Source organism: Epinephelus fuscoguttatus, linkage group LG11 (assembly GCF_011397635.1).
Source record: "Epinephelus fuscoguttatus linkage group LG11, E.fuscoguttatus.final_Chr_v1".
NCBI lineage: Eukaryota > Metazoa > Chordata > Actinopteri > Perciformes > Serranidae > Epinephelus > Epinephelus fuscoguttatus.
This window is the reverse complement of record NC_064762.1, coordinates 10,717,240-10,734,808: the sequence shown is the minus strand read 5'-3', so window position 1 is coordinate 10,734,808 and position 17,569 is coordinate 10,717,240. Positions and strand designations below refer to the sequence as shown.

Sequence of the window (17,569 nt, the reverse complement as noted above, 5' to 3'; positions counted from 1 at the left end):
AGCAGCGCTAAAATCAACCTGCGTAGTTGTCCCTCCATTGTGACATTAGAAAGTGCCACATTTATCTTGCAAGTGTACTCTTCTTCAAAGTTTTGTTTACTTCCCGGATTTTTCCCACATGGAAATTCTGACCAATCAAGAGCAGCTTTCTCACACAAGGCATTTGATCTGGTCCGCTTGTAAATGCTGCCGTTAGAATACAAACCAACTCGGCAATTATACAACTTTGTGACAAAATTAGTCCCTGATTCAGACCAAAGGAGACAACTCTAGGTCTGAAAGCACCCTTAAACTGATATTGATTTTTTCAGGTCGGACTTTTAGTTGGCAAAAATAAGTTTTGTTGTTGACTCATCCGCAGCAGTACATTGCTCAGCTTCCATGGTGGCACTACTGCCTATTTCTCTAAACTAGGGGCGTGCTGACCACCATCTACTGTAAGCTATGAACTAACTATGCATAAATACCTTATACAACCTCACTTCAAAAAATCTAGACTATCCTTTTAAACTTTTATGGTCAACAAACAACATCCAACATCCCATCTGTTTACACAAAAACTCATTCATCTCTAGGGCATACTGCTCTTTGCTTATCCATTGGTGCTTATCTCTGAATACCAAAGTCAGCTCATGGGAATTTTATAAAACTAGACATTTTTTGCAAGTAAAGCAAAACAGAAAAAAACAAAAAGCTCTTTAATCCTTAATGTACTTCTTATCTACATTTTAAGATGTGAACTGGACAGATCTCAACCGTGGTGTTGAACTGAACGCAGAGACTGAAGAGAAGTTTAGGTGTGAAAGGCTCACAAGAATTCCTCAGGGCTTTCTTACAGTTTGATATGTGTCTGGCATGGCTGGCATTCCCAGCGCTGAACAGTGGTATTGCCATACCAACTGCTAACATGAACAAAAGAGCTCAGATAATGAAAGACAGCTATAATTTAGTCTGTCCCACATTCACCCACTCTTTCACTGTCCATTTTTACTCCCTCCATTCTTCTGTCTGTCCACTCTCTCCCCTTGTTTGTACTCCAGTCTTAATTTTGCACTGTCTAGAGGTTTCTTATGCTAAATACGGCCCATACTGATTGTGTCTCTTCTACCAAAACTCTTGGTAATGGTCTTCACCACAGTACATTAATCACTGAATGCACACTGCCACAAAATAGAAGTAGGTTTTGTATGTTGAAGGAATTAAGGGGACCTATTATGCTTTTCCTTTTTTTTCTGTCATATGTACAATATTAGAATGTTGGATGGTTGTATTAAATGCAGCCAAGATTCAAATTATGAGGTAAATGTATGTAAAAGTAATCCCTGTGAGCAAAAACCTCAGGCTTCAGACCGTTCTGAATACTGTCTCCAGTGTTTTCAGTCGGTAATGACAGACATCTCTTGATATGGTCATTGGCTCCAGGCACTCTACTGCACTCTGCTGCAAGTTTTTACATTATGTACACTGCTACATGTAGCTACATGCTAACATTAGGAAATTATGTAATCTTGGTTGCTGGTGTTGTTAATTTCTCCCTGATTTTGGATCATATTCCTGCTGGAACATGTCCACTTGTAAAGATGTTGGTTTAGAAGCTTTTACTGCTGATTTTAAGTGTAAAAAGTCATTTTAAGAGTCATTCGCCTGCTGCAAGGACAGGGCTACTGGTTGCTACATGCTAATGTTGGGGAAATATGTTATCCTGGTTACTGATATTGTTAATTTCTCCCTGATTTTGGATCATCCAGTTTTAGAGATTTTGGTTGAGAAGCTTTTATTAGTGATTTTTCACAATGCAAAGTCCCGCTTTACTCCATAACACTCATTCCCTCGCTGCGAGGACGGGGCTACATGTTGCTATGTGCTAATGTCAGTGCAACATGTAATCTTGGTGCTGATGTTGATCATTTCTCCCTGATTACAGATCATATTCCTACTGGAACATGTCCAGTTGTAAAAAATTTGGTTTAGAAGCTTTTACCTGTGTTTTCTAATGGTATAAAGTGCTGCTGTACTCTATTTCAGTCATTCCTACGCCGCATGCAAGGACGGGGCTACATGTTGCTACATGCTAATGTCAGGGAAACATGTAATCTTGGTTGTTGATGTTGTTAATTTCTCACTGATTTCGGATCATTTTTCTGTAGGAACATGTCCGGTTGTGAAAATTATGGTTTAGAAGCTTTTACAGATACAGAAGACCTGGAAACACTGACCATTTAGAGCAGACTGAGCTTTTTCAGGACGGAGGCTTAAAGAGACAGGCGCTAAAATGGAGCGTCTTAGACAGAGGGTGAATACAGGTGATCCAGCACAGACAGTAAGAGGAAAATAAAGGGTTTTATGAACATTAAAACCTGAACCTGAAAATGAGCATAATAGGTTCCCTTTAACAACACAGACTTAACAAAGGGGTGCCATTCATGCTCATTCCTACTGTTGAACACTAAATATGTTGTGTTATAATGATGCTTTTGTCAGAACATAATACTGCAGCAGTATCAGTAGATTAGTACTGAATGTAGAGCAGATGCTGATTCAATAGAAACCTTTTTCACACTTCACTGTCATTTATCTGCACTCAAAAGAGATAATCCTTTAATATGAGTTCAGGTGTGAACTCCATTATGGGCATCATTATTACCATTTTAGTAATGGTTATGAAGTGATTTCTCCTGCTTTCATAATGAGGCAGTATTTCCTTTGTTGTGCCAAAAGCATTGTGAATGGACAATAATATGAAATTCATAGTGCTGACATTATAAAATATATGAACAAATTCATGAAGTTTCAAAGGCTAAATAAGTACAAGGAGCATAATCTGGTCACTGAGTTCAGCACATTACTTCATAGCAGGGTTGGGTCTGGATTAATGTTTGTCATGAGAACGTTTCCTTCTGCAGCTCTTCTGTTGAGAAACAACAAAGAGTCGGCAGTCTGTCAGCACCGACAGAATTTCACTTTGTTTACAGCTGAAAGTATTTTAATTGAAGCAGACCCTCATCCAGTCCGTTCTACTTTCTGGTTCTTCGTTCAAAGTGTCCCGTGAACGTGTTGTCAAACCAAATAAACAGCACAGTGAGGTGTGACCCTGCTGTTGTGTGTTGGATATAAAAAAAATACAGGTTAAACTTCTCTGAGTCAGCACAGCTGTGTTTTCTCTGGGGACAGAGTGCATGTGAGAGTGTTTTCTTAATGTGTTCATTTTCCTTTCCTTTCAGTTCCATCCTTTTGTCTATTGCATGTCATGTTTTCATGTTTCATTTGTTTGTATATCTGTATGCTGTGTCTCATTCTTTTCTTCACTTTTCTTTCACCCTGTTGCATTGTTTTCATCACTGTCTGTATTTATTTATTTGTGTGTGTGTGTCCAGATGAGGAGTCAGGCTATAGCTGCCTACATAGATGTCTTTATGGAGGTACTGTAGATAAACTTGGGCATCACCCAGCAGCAGAAAGGCTAATTAAAGTGATATTTTGAAGAATTTATAGACTGTTAGATGTTCTTCACCAGACTCTTGTCACATGGTTTGAGGGGAAAAAATATGTTTGTCCCAAAATTTACTTTGTTGGGTAGCTAGTTGGACATTTAAGTCAGATTTATCAAATGTAGTTTTCCTTATTTCAGGTTTTCTCTGCGGAATATTTCAAGAATTACTGTCAGATGCTGTGAACTTAATACTCATGATCCTGAGAAGAGAAATCAGTTTGTTTTTGGTGATTCTCTGGCCTTTCGTCTTTTGCCACCATCTCATGAATCCCCCATCGACCAACACTTTTGTTTATGACAGATCTCAAGAACTACTGGATGTATTTTAGTGACATTAGAGGAGGAATCCCTGAGTTTTTAGCTCTGAGCACTCTGCCACAATCAATTCAAGAATTCCACTTTCCCTCAAAAGAAAACAGTATAATTTGGTGGACAAATTGGAACAAAATTTCTTAGTAAGTCCTTCCAATTTGCTAACATTCATACTCCAAGAGCATTTACCATAGTGTAGTAGTTCTTAATCAGGGGTCAAAAGATTCCCCATGAATCCTTGACGGATTACCAGGAGATCCCTAGAATATAGGGGATGTTAATTTCCATTATTGAATTCACTGTAGAAGTTAGCTCAATGTGTGAAAGAGTCATAAAATCAACTATTCTGACTACAGGTTTCACTTCCTCCATCGTTCTCTCCCCTTAACTGTAGCAGACGACGATAGAATTCTAACATCCTAAAATCTTTCCAGATGGAGGTCCCTAAAGTAACCTCTTATCAAATGGTACTCCATGACCTAATGTGTATAAATTAAGGGGTTCTTGACCCAAAAAAGGATGGGAACCACTGAACTAGTATCATCCTCAGGTTGAAATGTTAGCTTTGTAGAGTTTTCCAGGAGTGCCGGATAGCGGGACATTAAAACATTTCCCGGGGACTACTTTCTCACTGTTTCCAGTCACGTCACCATCACCTTTTGGTCATTTTGAACCGTATCTTTTAACCAGATGAAGAATTTTAGTCATCAGACATCTGGATCTTAAGTTATGAGACAAAAAAAAAAAAAAAAGCTGAGTTAACATTAGTGCCAGTTTGGCTCACAGTCCCACCTGCCCCTCCCGGATGTCCTGAGCCAGCCTAAGAGTGTCGGAGAGACACGTTTTTATATGAATCTGCTTTATTCAGTCTTTATGCATAATTCGACTCCCAGTAAAAACCTCTTGAAAGTTGAACACTTAAGGAATCCTAACCTTAAAAAAAGCTGAGCACCTAGAAGCAGGTAGAGATACTGTAATATTAGCAGCATCTCAGCCCATCTTTACATCCTCTGGCCGCCAAAGAATGTCAGAGAAACCCTGATTTTTTTTACGTGAAAGTGCTATAGTCAGTGTTTTTATCCATTTTAATCATGAGGTGTGTTTGGAGGAGCAGGAGTCGACCTCTGCAGATAATCTAGCTTTGACTACAGACCTTCCAAACAATGATTTCTAAAAGACTCATAACCCTAAAAATAACACAGCAGTGGTGGTCAATTAACACACCACTTCATGTGTTCAATTAACACCATCCACCACCCTCTTTGGTACACAGCTGGCTGCCATTTTCAGCCAGCTGGGCGTTGTTTGATCTATTTGTGGAAAACACTGGCTTTCTACACAAGTTATAAAACTGAAACATTCATTGTAGATATTCATGAGCCCCTAACAAAATGAACCCTAATTGTGTACTTGTGATGTCCTTAACTCTACTTACCCACAGTCAGGACAGACTTCATATTTTTCGCGTCTCTGTGGTGAGGCTGTAAGATAGGAAAATCTTCAGCTTTCACAGTCTTATGAAAATTGCAGGCTCTAGTGATAGTGTAGCTTTAGACTTATTCTTGTTTTTCCCCACATCATGTGAAAAGTGCGTCCTGTGAAGAATAATCCGCTAAAATTCAAAATATCAAGGTATCTATTTCTCTTTTAACCCTCCACAGCTTTGCTCAAGCAGCATTGTGCCCTCTATCTCCTCTCAGCTCTGCTCATACAGGAGAGAAAGGAAACCAATTTTCATGTTTTACATACTTATTGCTACAGCTGCCAAACCCTGCTCACATCCCAGTGAGGAATTATTGAACACTTAACATTTTGTTCTGAAAGATGACCAGGTTTTCATTGTTAGGAACCTTTGAGGCATCATGTCAGCAAAATGTAGGGCTGCCCCTGACTAAGAATTTTCCTAGTTGACCATTTCCATTTAGGGCCTTGAGCTTTGAGTGCTTTGAGTTGAAGGTGTGAGAAAGAATAGTATCAGTAACATTGTTAACACTGTGCTACATTACAGAGAAACACAAAACCGTCCTAATGAACCTTCATTAATATAGGCCTATATTTTATCTACAAGTGCACGTCACACACTGAGCGAGCCGCCTGTTAATGACGCTGTGGGCTAATGGGCATGTAGCTACTTCCATGTTTCAGATGATACGTCATGTTTGTAGTCGACCAATGAAGATGAGTTTACATATCACCTTGGGTTCGTCCTTCACCTTCTCAAAATGATCCCACACTTTGGATTTCCTGCCTGACATGTTATTAACTAGCCTGTGGAATAACTGCAGGTACCAGCCCTGGAAATTAACCTGACTCCTGTCTGACTGCTGAGCGTGGACACTTCCTGTGTCTGTCCTTTCAAATTAAATTCCCACATGGTCCAGTCATATAGGTTTGGATTTATTCTGACAAGGCGCAGCTTCTAATAGAGCGTCATGTTTTTTCTCTGTGACTAACCAACCAATGAAATCTTGCCAACAAATGGCACCTTTCTGGTAGACTATGGTCGACTATCAGGGGGCAGCCTTAGCAAGATGTTTAACATTCGGATAAATATATGTAGCCACTATGGAAGTCACTCACTATGAGTGTAAACTACTCCTCTGCTGGGAGGAGCAGCAGTGCAGCCACAGTAGCAATAGCGTATGTGAAAAGTGGGATTTCTATCACAGCTATGTCTGTATTGTGAGGCTGCCTTTGTGTAAACCAGGAAGGCGGACCAGAGTGAGTCAGATTTAGATACAAAGTGATAACACTTTCAAAGCTTAGTGATGTGGTTTATAATTTATAAAGGACAATCTTTCACAAACATAGCTCTTCAGAAAATCCATATGACATCCCCTGTATTAACATAAAACTTCCTCCCACTACCAATTCACAGCAAATGCCTTCTACTCCATAACATCAGCTGTAACAGGTTCACCACTGACTCTGTGTTTCGTATGTGTCCTTCAGTGTTGGTCGGAAACTCAAGCTCACTAATCCTTCGTCCTGTCCTTTTGTTCTTTGTTCTCCTCTCATATACTGTGGAATTTCTCCAGTCTAGAGTCCGTTTTGTCCTTGAGTAGGAAAGAAAGTCAAAGGAGGCTATGATGTACTCCTGCTGACAGACCTCATCACTCATTCATTTATTCATATGTTATGGAGGCATTAACTCATTCATTCACTCATGTATACACTCATTACTGCCATGATTGCATTTCACAAAAAATCTGAGCCAAATAAGACAATAAAATATTATTGTTTTTGGTTTCCCCCCCTCATTATTTAGTTTTAAAAAGCCACTTAGTTGAACCCTGGCAGGACCTCGTCCAGCTGTAAACAGACATTCTTTTCCCTCAGCATGTTGTAATGTGGGCGTCCTTCTTATTGCCTCCTCTACGACCTGAAGCCATTTCAATAGTTTCCTTTTGGGAATATTGCATCACAGTTGGGGTTCGTGGTACAGGTCATGGATTATACAAACTGTTCATCATAATAAAATCTCAGTGGACTGACCTGTGCCTCGAAAGTAACTCTGTTGATTGATTGTTTTGGTGTGAGTTGCCGAGTGTTGGAGACACAGACCTTGTTGTGAGCAGTTTCATGTAGGAACTGTTTTCTTTCTACCAAACTACACTCTCACAACTTCTATCACCACGCAGAAGGAAACGTGCATTTACTCATGGACGAGAAGATGTAAACCTTAATGGCGTCCGCTTCAGCTGAACTGTAACGTTAGCTAGCTCAGTGGTGCTAAGTGAGCTAGCGGTAGATTGTATTCGGTTGTTGGGTGTAGTTCAGTAGAGAGAAAATAGTTTCTACATGAAACTGCTCACAACCATCATGATTTCTGGAAAGAGGCATTGTTGTTGAGTTTTTCAAATGTATTTTTTTGGCCGCTTTGAGCACCACAAGCTGAGTGCCATCTAGTTCCATTTTATTGGAGAGAAGGCAGACATCTCTACAGCTGATATCTCCAACACTCTGCAACTCACAGCAAAACAATCTAGACTGATAAACAGCACTACAGGTCAGATGATTTTAGGGCTAACTGTTCCTTTATGTGCCTCTATTTAATGCTATTTTGACACTGATATGGGATGGGAGCAAAGAAACAGGAAGTAAAAGGATACAAATTTAATTATCTCTTTTCCTCACTTTCTCTTTTTATCTAAACCCTCCTGTCCCTCATCTGAAATCCTAATTTACTTTTCCTATTATTTTGTACCCCAACCACTTTTGTGGATCCTCTCCTTCTCTTTCTCCTCCTCTCAGGCTATGACTTTGCGGCTGTCTTGGAGTGGTTTGCAGAGCGAGTGGACAGGATCATTTTACTGTTTGATGCCCACAAATTGGACATCTCTGATGAGTTCTCAGAGGTCATAAAAGCCCTGAAGAACCATGAGGACAAGATCAGGTACTGTGGGGTTCCTTGACTTATAGATAAAATTAATTCTAGAGAACAAACACTACATTGTCAACAGCTCACAATTTAATCAACGTCAACACTGTTCTCTTGTCTCACTTTTTTGCCAGGGTTGTGCTGAATAAGGCCGACCAGATAGAGACGCAGCAGTTGATGAGAGTGTACGGTGCCCTGATGTGGTCACTGGGAAAAATAGTCAACACACCAGAGGTATTGTAAACATGAGGAATGTGGGTTTAAAGCTTTCCCCCATCTTGACTCGTATTTGTTGCCAAAAAATCCAAATTTAGGCAGAAGGTCAGAGCCTGGGTAAACCTGACATAGGCAGAGCATGAGCCAAGATACCCGAACACTGGAACCACAGCTCCCTCATGCTTTACTGGTAGTGTCAACACTGTACTGGTACAAGCATGAGCAGGCTTGTTGTGTATATAATGCCCTTCTCTTTATGCGTGGACCCTGTTTTCTCATGTTTTAATGGGAACAACAATTTTTGAAACTGGTCCAGCATTCAGCAAGTGCTGCAGCCGTGAAACGGGCACCAGTGTAACAACTCGGGGCATGTTCACACTGTCAATTAAAGTCAACTAAAAGTGTTTGTTTTTGCCACCGACAGGCTCTGATTGTTATTTTAAGTGTCTGACAACATAATGGAAAAGATCCCTATGGAGATAGACCTTTTTGGTGAAAAGTAAGATCCTTTTTGTTAAACCAAAAACAGCCCAGAAATCGCTCTTCAAAGCCACCCAGAGGTAGAGTGGATTGGCCACTAATTGGAAGATTGGCGCCTCAATCTCCGGCTCCCCCAGTCTGCATGTTGAAGTATCCTTGGGCAAGATAATGAACCCCAAATTGCTCCCGATGGCTGTTCCATCGGTGTGTGAGTGTGTGTGAATGGTTACGGAGTAGCAGGTGGCACCATGTATGGTAGCCTCAGCCACCCGTGCATGACTGTGGGTGTGACTGGGTGAATGTGACATGGTGACTTCAGATTTAATTTCAACCAAACCAGAGTTGGTGATTATTGGAACAGTGGAGTGACAGACCAAGGTGGTTTTTGTGAGTTTTATTTTGTTTCTGTCAACTTTGAATGTAATGTATTTTACAATGACTGTATTGAAATGGAGTCTGGTGGGTTTGGTGATAATGATTTTAGGGCTGTTTCTGGTTTAATAAAAAAAGAATCTTACACTTAAACAAAAAGTCGACCACTGTAGGGATCCTTTCCATAATGTTGTCAGACACTTACAGATATATTTGGACCATGTCAGTGGCAAAAATAACCACTTTTATTGGATGTACATCGACAGTACTGAATGCCCCAAATGGTTACATTGGTTGTTTTGCAGCGACAGCGGTTTTGCTCAATAATGGACTAATTTAAAAAAAATTGGAGTTGGTGTCTAGTAGTCATCTGAAGGCTTATGTAAATAACACTTACGTGTAAAATTGGTTATTAACTGACAATCTGATCAATAACGTTTCTTGCTCATTGCCTTAAATTATCAAAAATTAGATGCTTTTAGCTGGGTTGTGCCTCTTTATGTGTTCTTTCCCCTGTTGATTTTCCATCTGTTTCCCTCACTGACAGGTGATCCGCGTCTACATCGGGTCATTCTGGTCCCACCCTCTGTTGATCCCAGACAACAGGAAGCTGTTCGAAGCAGAGGAGCAGGACTTATTCAAGGACATTCAGTCTTTGCCAAGAAACGCAGCGCTCAGAAAACTCAATGATCTGATCAAGAGGGCGAGACTAGCCAAGGTAAGGCACAAGTTAAAGACACAGATACTCAGTGATGGAGAATCTGCTTATGGCACCACTGCAGCTCACAGGAGCAGGAGGTGATGCTTTGTCTGGGGATGTTATTTGACAGTGACGTGTTCAGGATTTAAGCACAGGTGTGTTTGCATGTGAGTTTCCTATTTATCCTTCCCACCACTCATTCGCCCTCCCCGCCCTGTACAGCTGTTAACCTTGACAGAAAAAGCTTGTCGCTGTCACAGAACTAATAGAACCAGACAAATGTGGCTATTTTCCTCTGAGTGAATTGCTTCCTGTTTCCTCTCCGGAGTGGAAGTGAGGTATAAGAGGCGACAGCCGTGCTGCCTGTTGTAGTTCGAGGAAAGGCAGAGGATGTTCGCGTGCAGACACTCAAACACACACACAGATTTATCAAACTGAAAGCTGAGCGCAGTTTTCCTGTTTGACAGCCGATAGGGTGTGTGTGTGTTTCGTGATGAGCGTCAAGGACACAAGGTCGATACAGGGAAACACACACACATCACCACAGCAACCTAATAAATAAGGGTTTTCCCATTACTTTTAAAGTTTGTGCTGAATATTAAAAACAAATGTCAACAAAGGTAATCTGAGAGATTTACTGATGACTAATCTGGTTAAAGCAGCGTGAAGTGTCCCTAGACACCAGGGTTGCAACAGTCTGCTGCTTATGATGTTACATGTGAGTCATCTATCAAATGTCCCATCCCAAAAAAAAATATAACAACGAAGGTTAAGAACAGGACAATGATAAATCAAAAAGAACCTACAAGCATGGTTAAGTGAAATTGGTCAATTTAAGGATTCTTTTCAGAAATTCTTAATGGTTTGTTGAAGAAATCTTAATTTTTGCAGCATTAAAAGATGGTTTGTGCGGATATCTGATTTTGTCTGCGGGCATGTTGCAGTGCAAACATTGTAAATAATTAAGGGTCCTATTTTAAATCAGTTGCTGTAAAACATTGAATCAACAGTGGATGCAACATGTCTCTGTCTCAATACATATGCATTCTATGAGAGCTAATGGTTGACTTTTTTCTTTGTCTCACACCGGGTTCACAGTACGCGACATTTTTGTCTGTTCCGACAATCACCATGTCAGATGAGGCGATTGTGGAGTCATAAAATCGTGCAACAGACGACACAATGGTCAACGACCAATCATTCCTGGTCGTCTTTCACGACGTGTGTGATTTCATCGGGTTATTCTTGTCCTATTTTGATTGTTATTACTATTATTTCAGTCACTGTGTCTGTTCATGTGCCAGCCTAAATGTTACTATAACAACATAAAAAGTGTCACAAGATGGCAGGAACTCCATTTGAAGTACCGCATGCAAACTATGGCAGTCACTGAATCCTCCACAACAAGTTCCTGCAAATATTTCACAATGGCTACAGCCATGGCTGGAGGCAGTATGTTTTCAGGTTGTCCGTCTGTCCAATCCTTGTGAACGCAGTATCTCAAGAACACCTCAAGGGAATTTCTTCAAATTGCCATAAATGTCTACTTGGACTCAACAATGAACTGTTTAGATTTCTGTGGTCATAAGCCAAGGTCCTTGTGACCTTGTCGGTCTCATTCTTGTGAATGCGATATCAAAAGAACACCTTGAGGGAATTTCTTCAAACTTGGCAAAAATGTTCACTTGGACTCAACTATGAACTAATTAGGTTTCTTTGGTAAAAGGCCAAGGTCAATTTGAAATTGCATCTGTGTCATTCTTGTGAACACAGCATCTCACAAACACCTAAAGAGAAATGTCTTTAAATTTGACAGAAACATCCATTTGGACTTAAGAATAAACTGAGAAGAATTTTGTGGTCAAATGATGTGTGTGAAGCATCCATGTTTTCACCAACATGGGTGTAAACTGTAAGAGAAACTTGACTGGTGCATTGAGGCACAGACATACAGGGTGGTAATTCTAGTTGTAAATGGAGTCTGGTGGCTTTGATGACAGCATAGATGCAGAACTGAAGCCATTAACAGCATCCCCAGCGGCTGTCTGCAACAAGGTACAGTGCTGCTATATAGTCAGCTCTCTGTTTAGTAGTTTGCATTCAGTGGTGAAGTCCCAGCATTCCCAGTCTGGATTCAAATACCATACACTTGCACAAGAGAATCACAGGAAATGGTGTATGCATGCACTGGACTGAAAAATCACAAACATAGCTACATCAAAATATATATATAGACAAGATTTACTGTTGTATTTCTGACAGAATAGCCACTCAAAGTGTGTTTCCTGCCCCAAGTGATCAATAAATGTGTCATTTCAAGGATTTTAACTTTATAAAGGCTGACATGCTGTCCCAGTTAATTTGCTGTTGAGTAAAGCTTTCACTCTCACAATGCAGGTCCATGCCTACATCATCAGTGCACTGAAGAAAGAGATGCCCTCTGTGTTCGGGAAGGAGAACAAGAAGAAAGAACTGATCGCCAGTCTGGGGGATATTTACAAACGCATCGAACGAGAGCATCAGATTTCACCTGGAGATTTTCCTAATCTGAAGAAGATGCAGGTAAACGGGAAAGAGACAAGGAATGTTGATGTAGAGATAGAGGATTAGATAGATGAAACCTAAACTTGTTTTTTTTTCTGTATTATCTCTTCCAGGACCAACTCCAAGCTCAGGATCTCAACAAATTCCAGCCTCTGAAACCCAAACTCCTGGAGGCAGTGGATGACATGCTGGCCCACGACATCGCTAGCTTAATGGTCCTGGTCCGCCAAGAAGAAACCCAGCGTCCCAACCCAGTTGTGAAGGGCGGTGCCTTTGATGGCACTCTGGATGGCCCGTTCGGCCATGGGTATGGCGAAGGGGCGGGTGAAGGCATTGATGAAGCAGAGTGGGTTGTTGCACGTGATAAACCTGCTTATGATGAGATTTTCTACACATTGTCTCCTGTCAATGGGAAGGTGACGGGAGCCAATGCCAAGAAAGAGATGGTGAAGTCAAAACTGCCCAATACGGTGCTAGGAAAGATCTGGAAGCTGGCAGACATCGATAAGGACGGGATGCTTGATGACGAGGAGTTTGCGTTGGCCAACCACCTGATAAAAGTGAAACTAGAGGGACATGAACTGCCATCAGAGCTGCCCGCACACCTGGTGCCTCCTTCCAAGAGGAAAATACCAGAGTAAACGTAAGATTACATCACCCCCTGCCCCAAAGCCTGTAAGTAGACATATGCCCTCCACCCAGAGAAAAGTATCCCAATTAAAATAGGAATATTCCTGTAGCATTATAGCAAAAAAATACAAATGAAGAGAATTTGAACAAATTAGACCCATTTCCAACTCTCAGTCCCGCTCTGCTGATGTCACCCCCCATCTGCAGTCTTTCCTTAGCTTCAAGAGGCAAATATTAGAACAAAATATTTAGTTACATTCAAATAAAAATGAATGAACGCAGCTCGACTGTTGGCACGTGGATTCAAATGCTACATTTCAGCAGTGCTGAAGTGGCATGTACCAGGGAACTGGATCTCTATGAGTCCTCCCATTAAAGTGAAGTCTTTAGTACAGTGTTCAAAGGGATAAAGTGAAGTTGTATGAGGTACTCATCCATAGTCAGTGTATTACATACAGTAGATGTTGATTGACACACACCCAGTTTTGGAGAAGCAGGCTGGAGTCCGTCACAGACACTAAGCTATGTGCTGCTTTGGATGAGGGCAGCAGCAAAATGTATTTTACCCACTTAAAAAAGTCCCAACTAAAAAAATCTAACATTTTAAGTGTACGCTACACTGAGAGTATTTCCACGGCTCTACCTTTCCATCAGAGAGCCCGTCCTCGCAGAGATGCCATTAACAGCTTCAAATTTCCATCTATCCTCTCATCAAAGCCACCAGACTCTACTGAAAAAACAGTAATTTGGGCTTGCTGAAAACTGAGCTGCTGGTCTGCTGCTGCCTTGATCAGTTAGTAAAATTAAATTGCTGTCTGAAGGCGAGGCAAAGCGATGAAAATATTCTAACTATAGCATACTCTCAAAATGATAAATATTTTTAGGTGGCTAAGATACTTTCTGCTAATGCCAACGTCCACAGTAGTACATTGCTTAGGGGGTGATCACACAGAAATGAGACGCTAGAGACGCGGACGCTTCAAAGACGCTTGAAACGCTGGAAGCGCTTATTCAATGCATGCTAGCTGCTGACGTCTGACGCTCAAAAAGTTGAAAATATTTAAACTTTTCAGCGTCTACGTGCGTCTAAAAAGAAGCATCTATAAAAACGGCCGTCTAAAAAGACACTTAAATGCCGGTCAGACGCACCGTATCATAGAAAAACAATGGTTTTATTGGCATCTCGTTTCTAGCGTTTCATCTCAGTGTGATCGCTCCCCTAGTTTACATGTTGGATTCAAGCCTGCTTTTCCAACTTGGGAGCGTGCTGACTGACAACTACTGTGTGTAATACACTGACCAGATAAGTACTCCATACAACCCCACTTCAAAAGATCTTAACTATCCCTTTAAGGCTGACATATTGGGAGCTGGTAGGTAGGATAGGTGTTAGAGATGTTAGGGCAGACGATATGGTAATAGGTAAAGAAAATCAACTTAAAAATCTACAACAAGAAACACTGGAGTAGAGCAAATGTAAGGTGATCCAAACTACTGGAGGAAAATGGGAGCGATGTGACAATGTGAAGACAAACAGAAATAGATTTTCTTGGAAGGATCATTCAAGGAGAGGGAAGATTGGGATATGAAACTGCAAAATATAATTGTATTATCATCTGTAGTCAATACAGAAAACTCATATTTGACTGCGTTATTCCACACAGTGGCCAAAACCATTTCATAGTTGTTGCTCCTCGAGCTCCTGTGTTATTTTTGGTCTCCTGGCACGGCTGAGTATTCTGGCTTTTGTTTCATGGCGACATATTAAACGGCTACAAGGATTTCCTGATGAGTGGCTTGAGAATACACACAAAATGTGTAGAAGCACACACACACAGAAAATAAAAACAATTCTGGTAATGTGATTTGTAACCAGAGGAGTGCATTATAAAAAGAAAATGACCCACATCAACTTTTTATAATTTTAAATGTGTTATGCAGATGTTGATATTTGTGTCAATGACATCGCCATCATTTGCTGTAGCACCTGGATTGGCCTATGGCAAAGAAGCAGGAAAAAGTTTCTCTGATGGGAAACAAGTGTGGGAAAAACTAAGGATCAGAAGTGGCTTGACCCTTTTATGATTTTTACATAATTCTAAATTTCATTAAAGGAATACTTCATCCCCCCCAAATTACCATTTGTATATCAGTTACTTACCCTGTGTTATGTTGAATTTGTGAAGAAAACTTTGTCTTTCCTTGCAAGCCTCCAGTGAACAAAGAATCCAATCGAAGTCTAAGGTGACCACATTCCACAACAGCAAAACTATATCAAAACATCCCTCTACAAACTCACACAACTCATGCAGTATAATACAAGCCTCATTTATGAAGTTGTATGCTCAGTACTTCACAAACAGACAGCCCTATCGGATGGGGAAGTGAACTGAAAGTCAAACTCAATGTTCTCTTCAAAGCCACACTCCATCGACAAAAACAGTAATTTTACCTCACTGAACACAGGACTTGTGTGAATCTGACGTATTACTTAAAACACAAAAGTCACACAATAACACACACAAACTAACTGATGGAGGCAGCTGTAGACCAGCAGCTCCTGTGTTCAGTGAGGTAAAATTATGGGTTTTGTCAATGGAGTTTGGCTTTGAGGAGAGCATAGAAATGTTTCACTTTCTGTACAGTTCTCCCTCGGAAAGGGTTGTCTATTTGGGAAGCACTGAGCATACGACTGCATAAATGAGACCTGGATTATACTGCATGAGTTGTGTGAGAGTTTGCAAACGGATATTTTGATGTAATTTTGCTGTTGTTTTAACTTGGACCCCTATGACTTAAACTTATCAAGAATTTTCTCAGTTTTTGGATTCTTCCTCCACCATGGAGGCATGTGAGAAAATCAAAGTTCTCTTCACCAACTCAAAGTAACACAAGCTGAGTAACTGATACACAAATGATCATTTTAAGGTTGAAGTATTCCTTTAACATGTATGGAAATACTGTGACTATAACATGGAACTATATAACGAGTACTGTCCGTACAAACGAGTGTGCGGACATTCTCAGTATAAATGTATTTTCTGGAATTTGATTGTTGAATGTGCAGACGTTCACGGTTCTGTGTGGGCACATCCTGACTATTCTATGTACGCATATGACCACATGTATCAGTGTTATTATTTGTAACGTATATATGTATCAAGTCTTAAGCATCTCACAGGCGACTGGGTCAGTGGATGAACGTGTGATTCAGTCACTGTTCACCTTGTCTAAGTGATCTAATCTAACCTAACCTGGCAGTCCAGAGTGAACACGCAGCTGTTCGCTTCTTTTGTGATGATAACAAAACACTAATCGACATATTGTTCAAATGAAAATCTGGCTTTCCATTTTATGTTTTTAAATTGTATACATGTAATGAATATAATCTGATTTACTGTAGCGATATGCCAGTATATATGTATTTATACTTCACGTTAGGACTATGTTTGTGGTTGGTAAGTCTTGATCTTAATATGAAACACCAAACTAAGTAAATTTGGGTTCCCATATGAAAAGAAATGTTCACTGTGTTTTATGAGTGGGGCAGTATTCAGTATACACAATTGACTTAACTGAAATATTTCCAGTTTTCCCACATGCGTGCCCCTCCCTGTTCGTTTCTGTGCAATTACTGTGAATCTACTGTACATAAAAAAAGACTGTTTGCATTCCATGAACACAGATTAGGAAATCATCCACAGTATCTTGGGTGCTTTATGCATCACTTGTTCACATTTCATCAACGAGCCAGATCAGATCAACAGAGTAAATATAAAAAAAAAGGATTCTTGTTGAATGTGGTATTCTCTGCAAAACAAAGTCCTTGAGCTTCACAAGTTGTTTTCATACCCTGACAGATTGCAACTTGAAGTCCTGTGTACTGGTGAAAACATTAAGTGGAAACACTGGCGTTATGGTATTTTTTCTGTTTTAAGATGGTTTATGCATTGCTAAATCTGTACTTCACTGCTTTTCTGTCGACATAAACAACAGTTCCAACAGTGTAATAAAAATTAATTTACTCAACTTTTCGCTTGGCCTTGTTTTGTTTGTGTTCAAAGCCATCAAAGTGGTTAGTCACTCTATTTTCAGAAAGCTGAATTCCTTAATCCTGGTCAGCTGTGATACTTAATTAAACTGTGGGAATAAGAACCATTCTGCAAACAGTTAAAGGTATGCTATGCAGGATTGTTGGTTACTGTTTGTACACACGCTCACAAGCGAAAGAGAAAGTAAAAACCAAGAAGATATCTTACTATATAATGACAAAAACTGTCTGTCTGTGGGTGTGTCTCTGTGTCTGTTCCATGTTTTTCTCCTCACTGATTTGGTCAATCCATGTGAAATTTGGCACAGTGGTAGAGGGTCATGGGAGGATGTGAATGAAGCAATATTACATCAATTGACCAAAGGGGGGCGCTATAGCAACCGATTGAAATTG

At 40.4% G+C, this 17,569-nt stretch overlaps 1 protein-coding gene across 1 annotated transcript in view; it reads left to right on the top strand.

Moving 5' to 3' along the window:
• The window catches only part of ehd3 (EH-domain containing 3), a 28,190-nt gene extending 11,036 nt beyond the window's left edge, over nucleotides 1-17,154 (top strand). The window contains exons 4-8 of the mRNA XM_049589591.1: nucleotides 8,057-8,198; nucleotides 8,318-8,417; nucleotides 9,799-9,969; nucleotides 12,349-12,513; nucleotides 12,609-17,154. Of these exons, the coding sequence (XP_049445548.1) occupies nucleotides 8,057-8,198; nucleotides 8,318-8,417; nucleotides 9,799-9,969; nucleotides 12,349-12,513; nucleotides 12,609-13,136 (1,106 nt within the window). The 3' untranslated portion in view covers nucleotides 13,137-17,154. The remainder of the gene's footprint in view (nucleotides 1-8,056; nucleotides 8,199-8,317; nucleotides 8,418-9,798; nucleotides 9,970-12,348; nucleotides 12,514-12,608) is intronic.
• The last annotated feature ends 415 nt before the right edge of the window (nucleotides 17,155-17,569 follow it).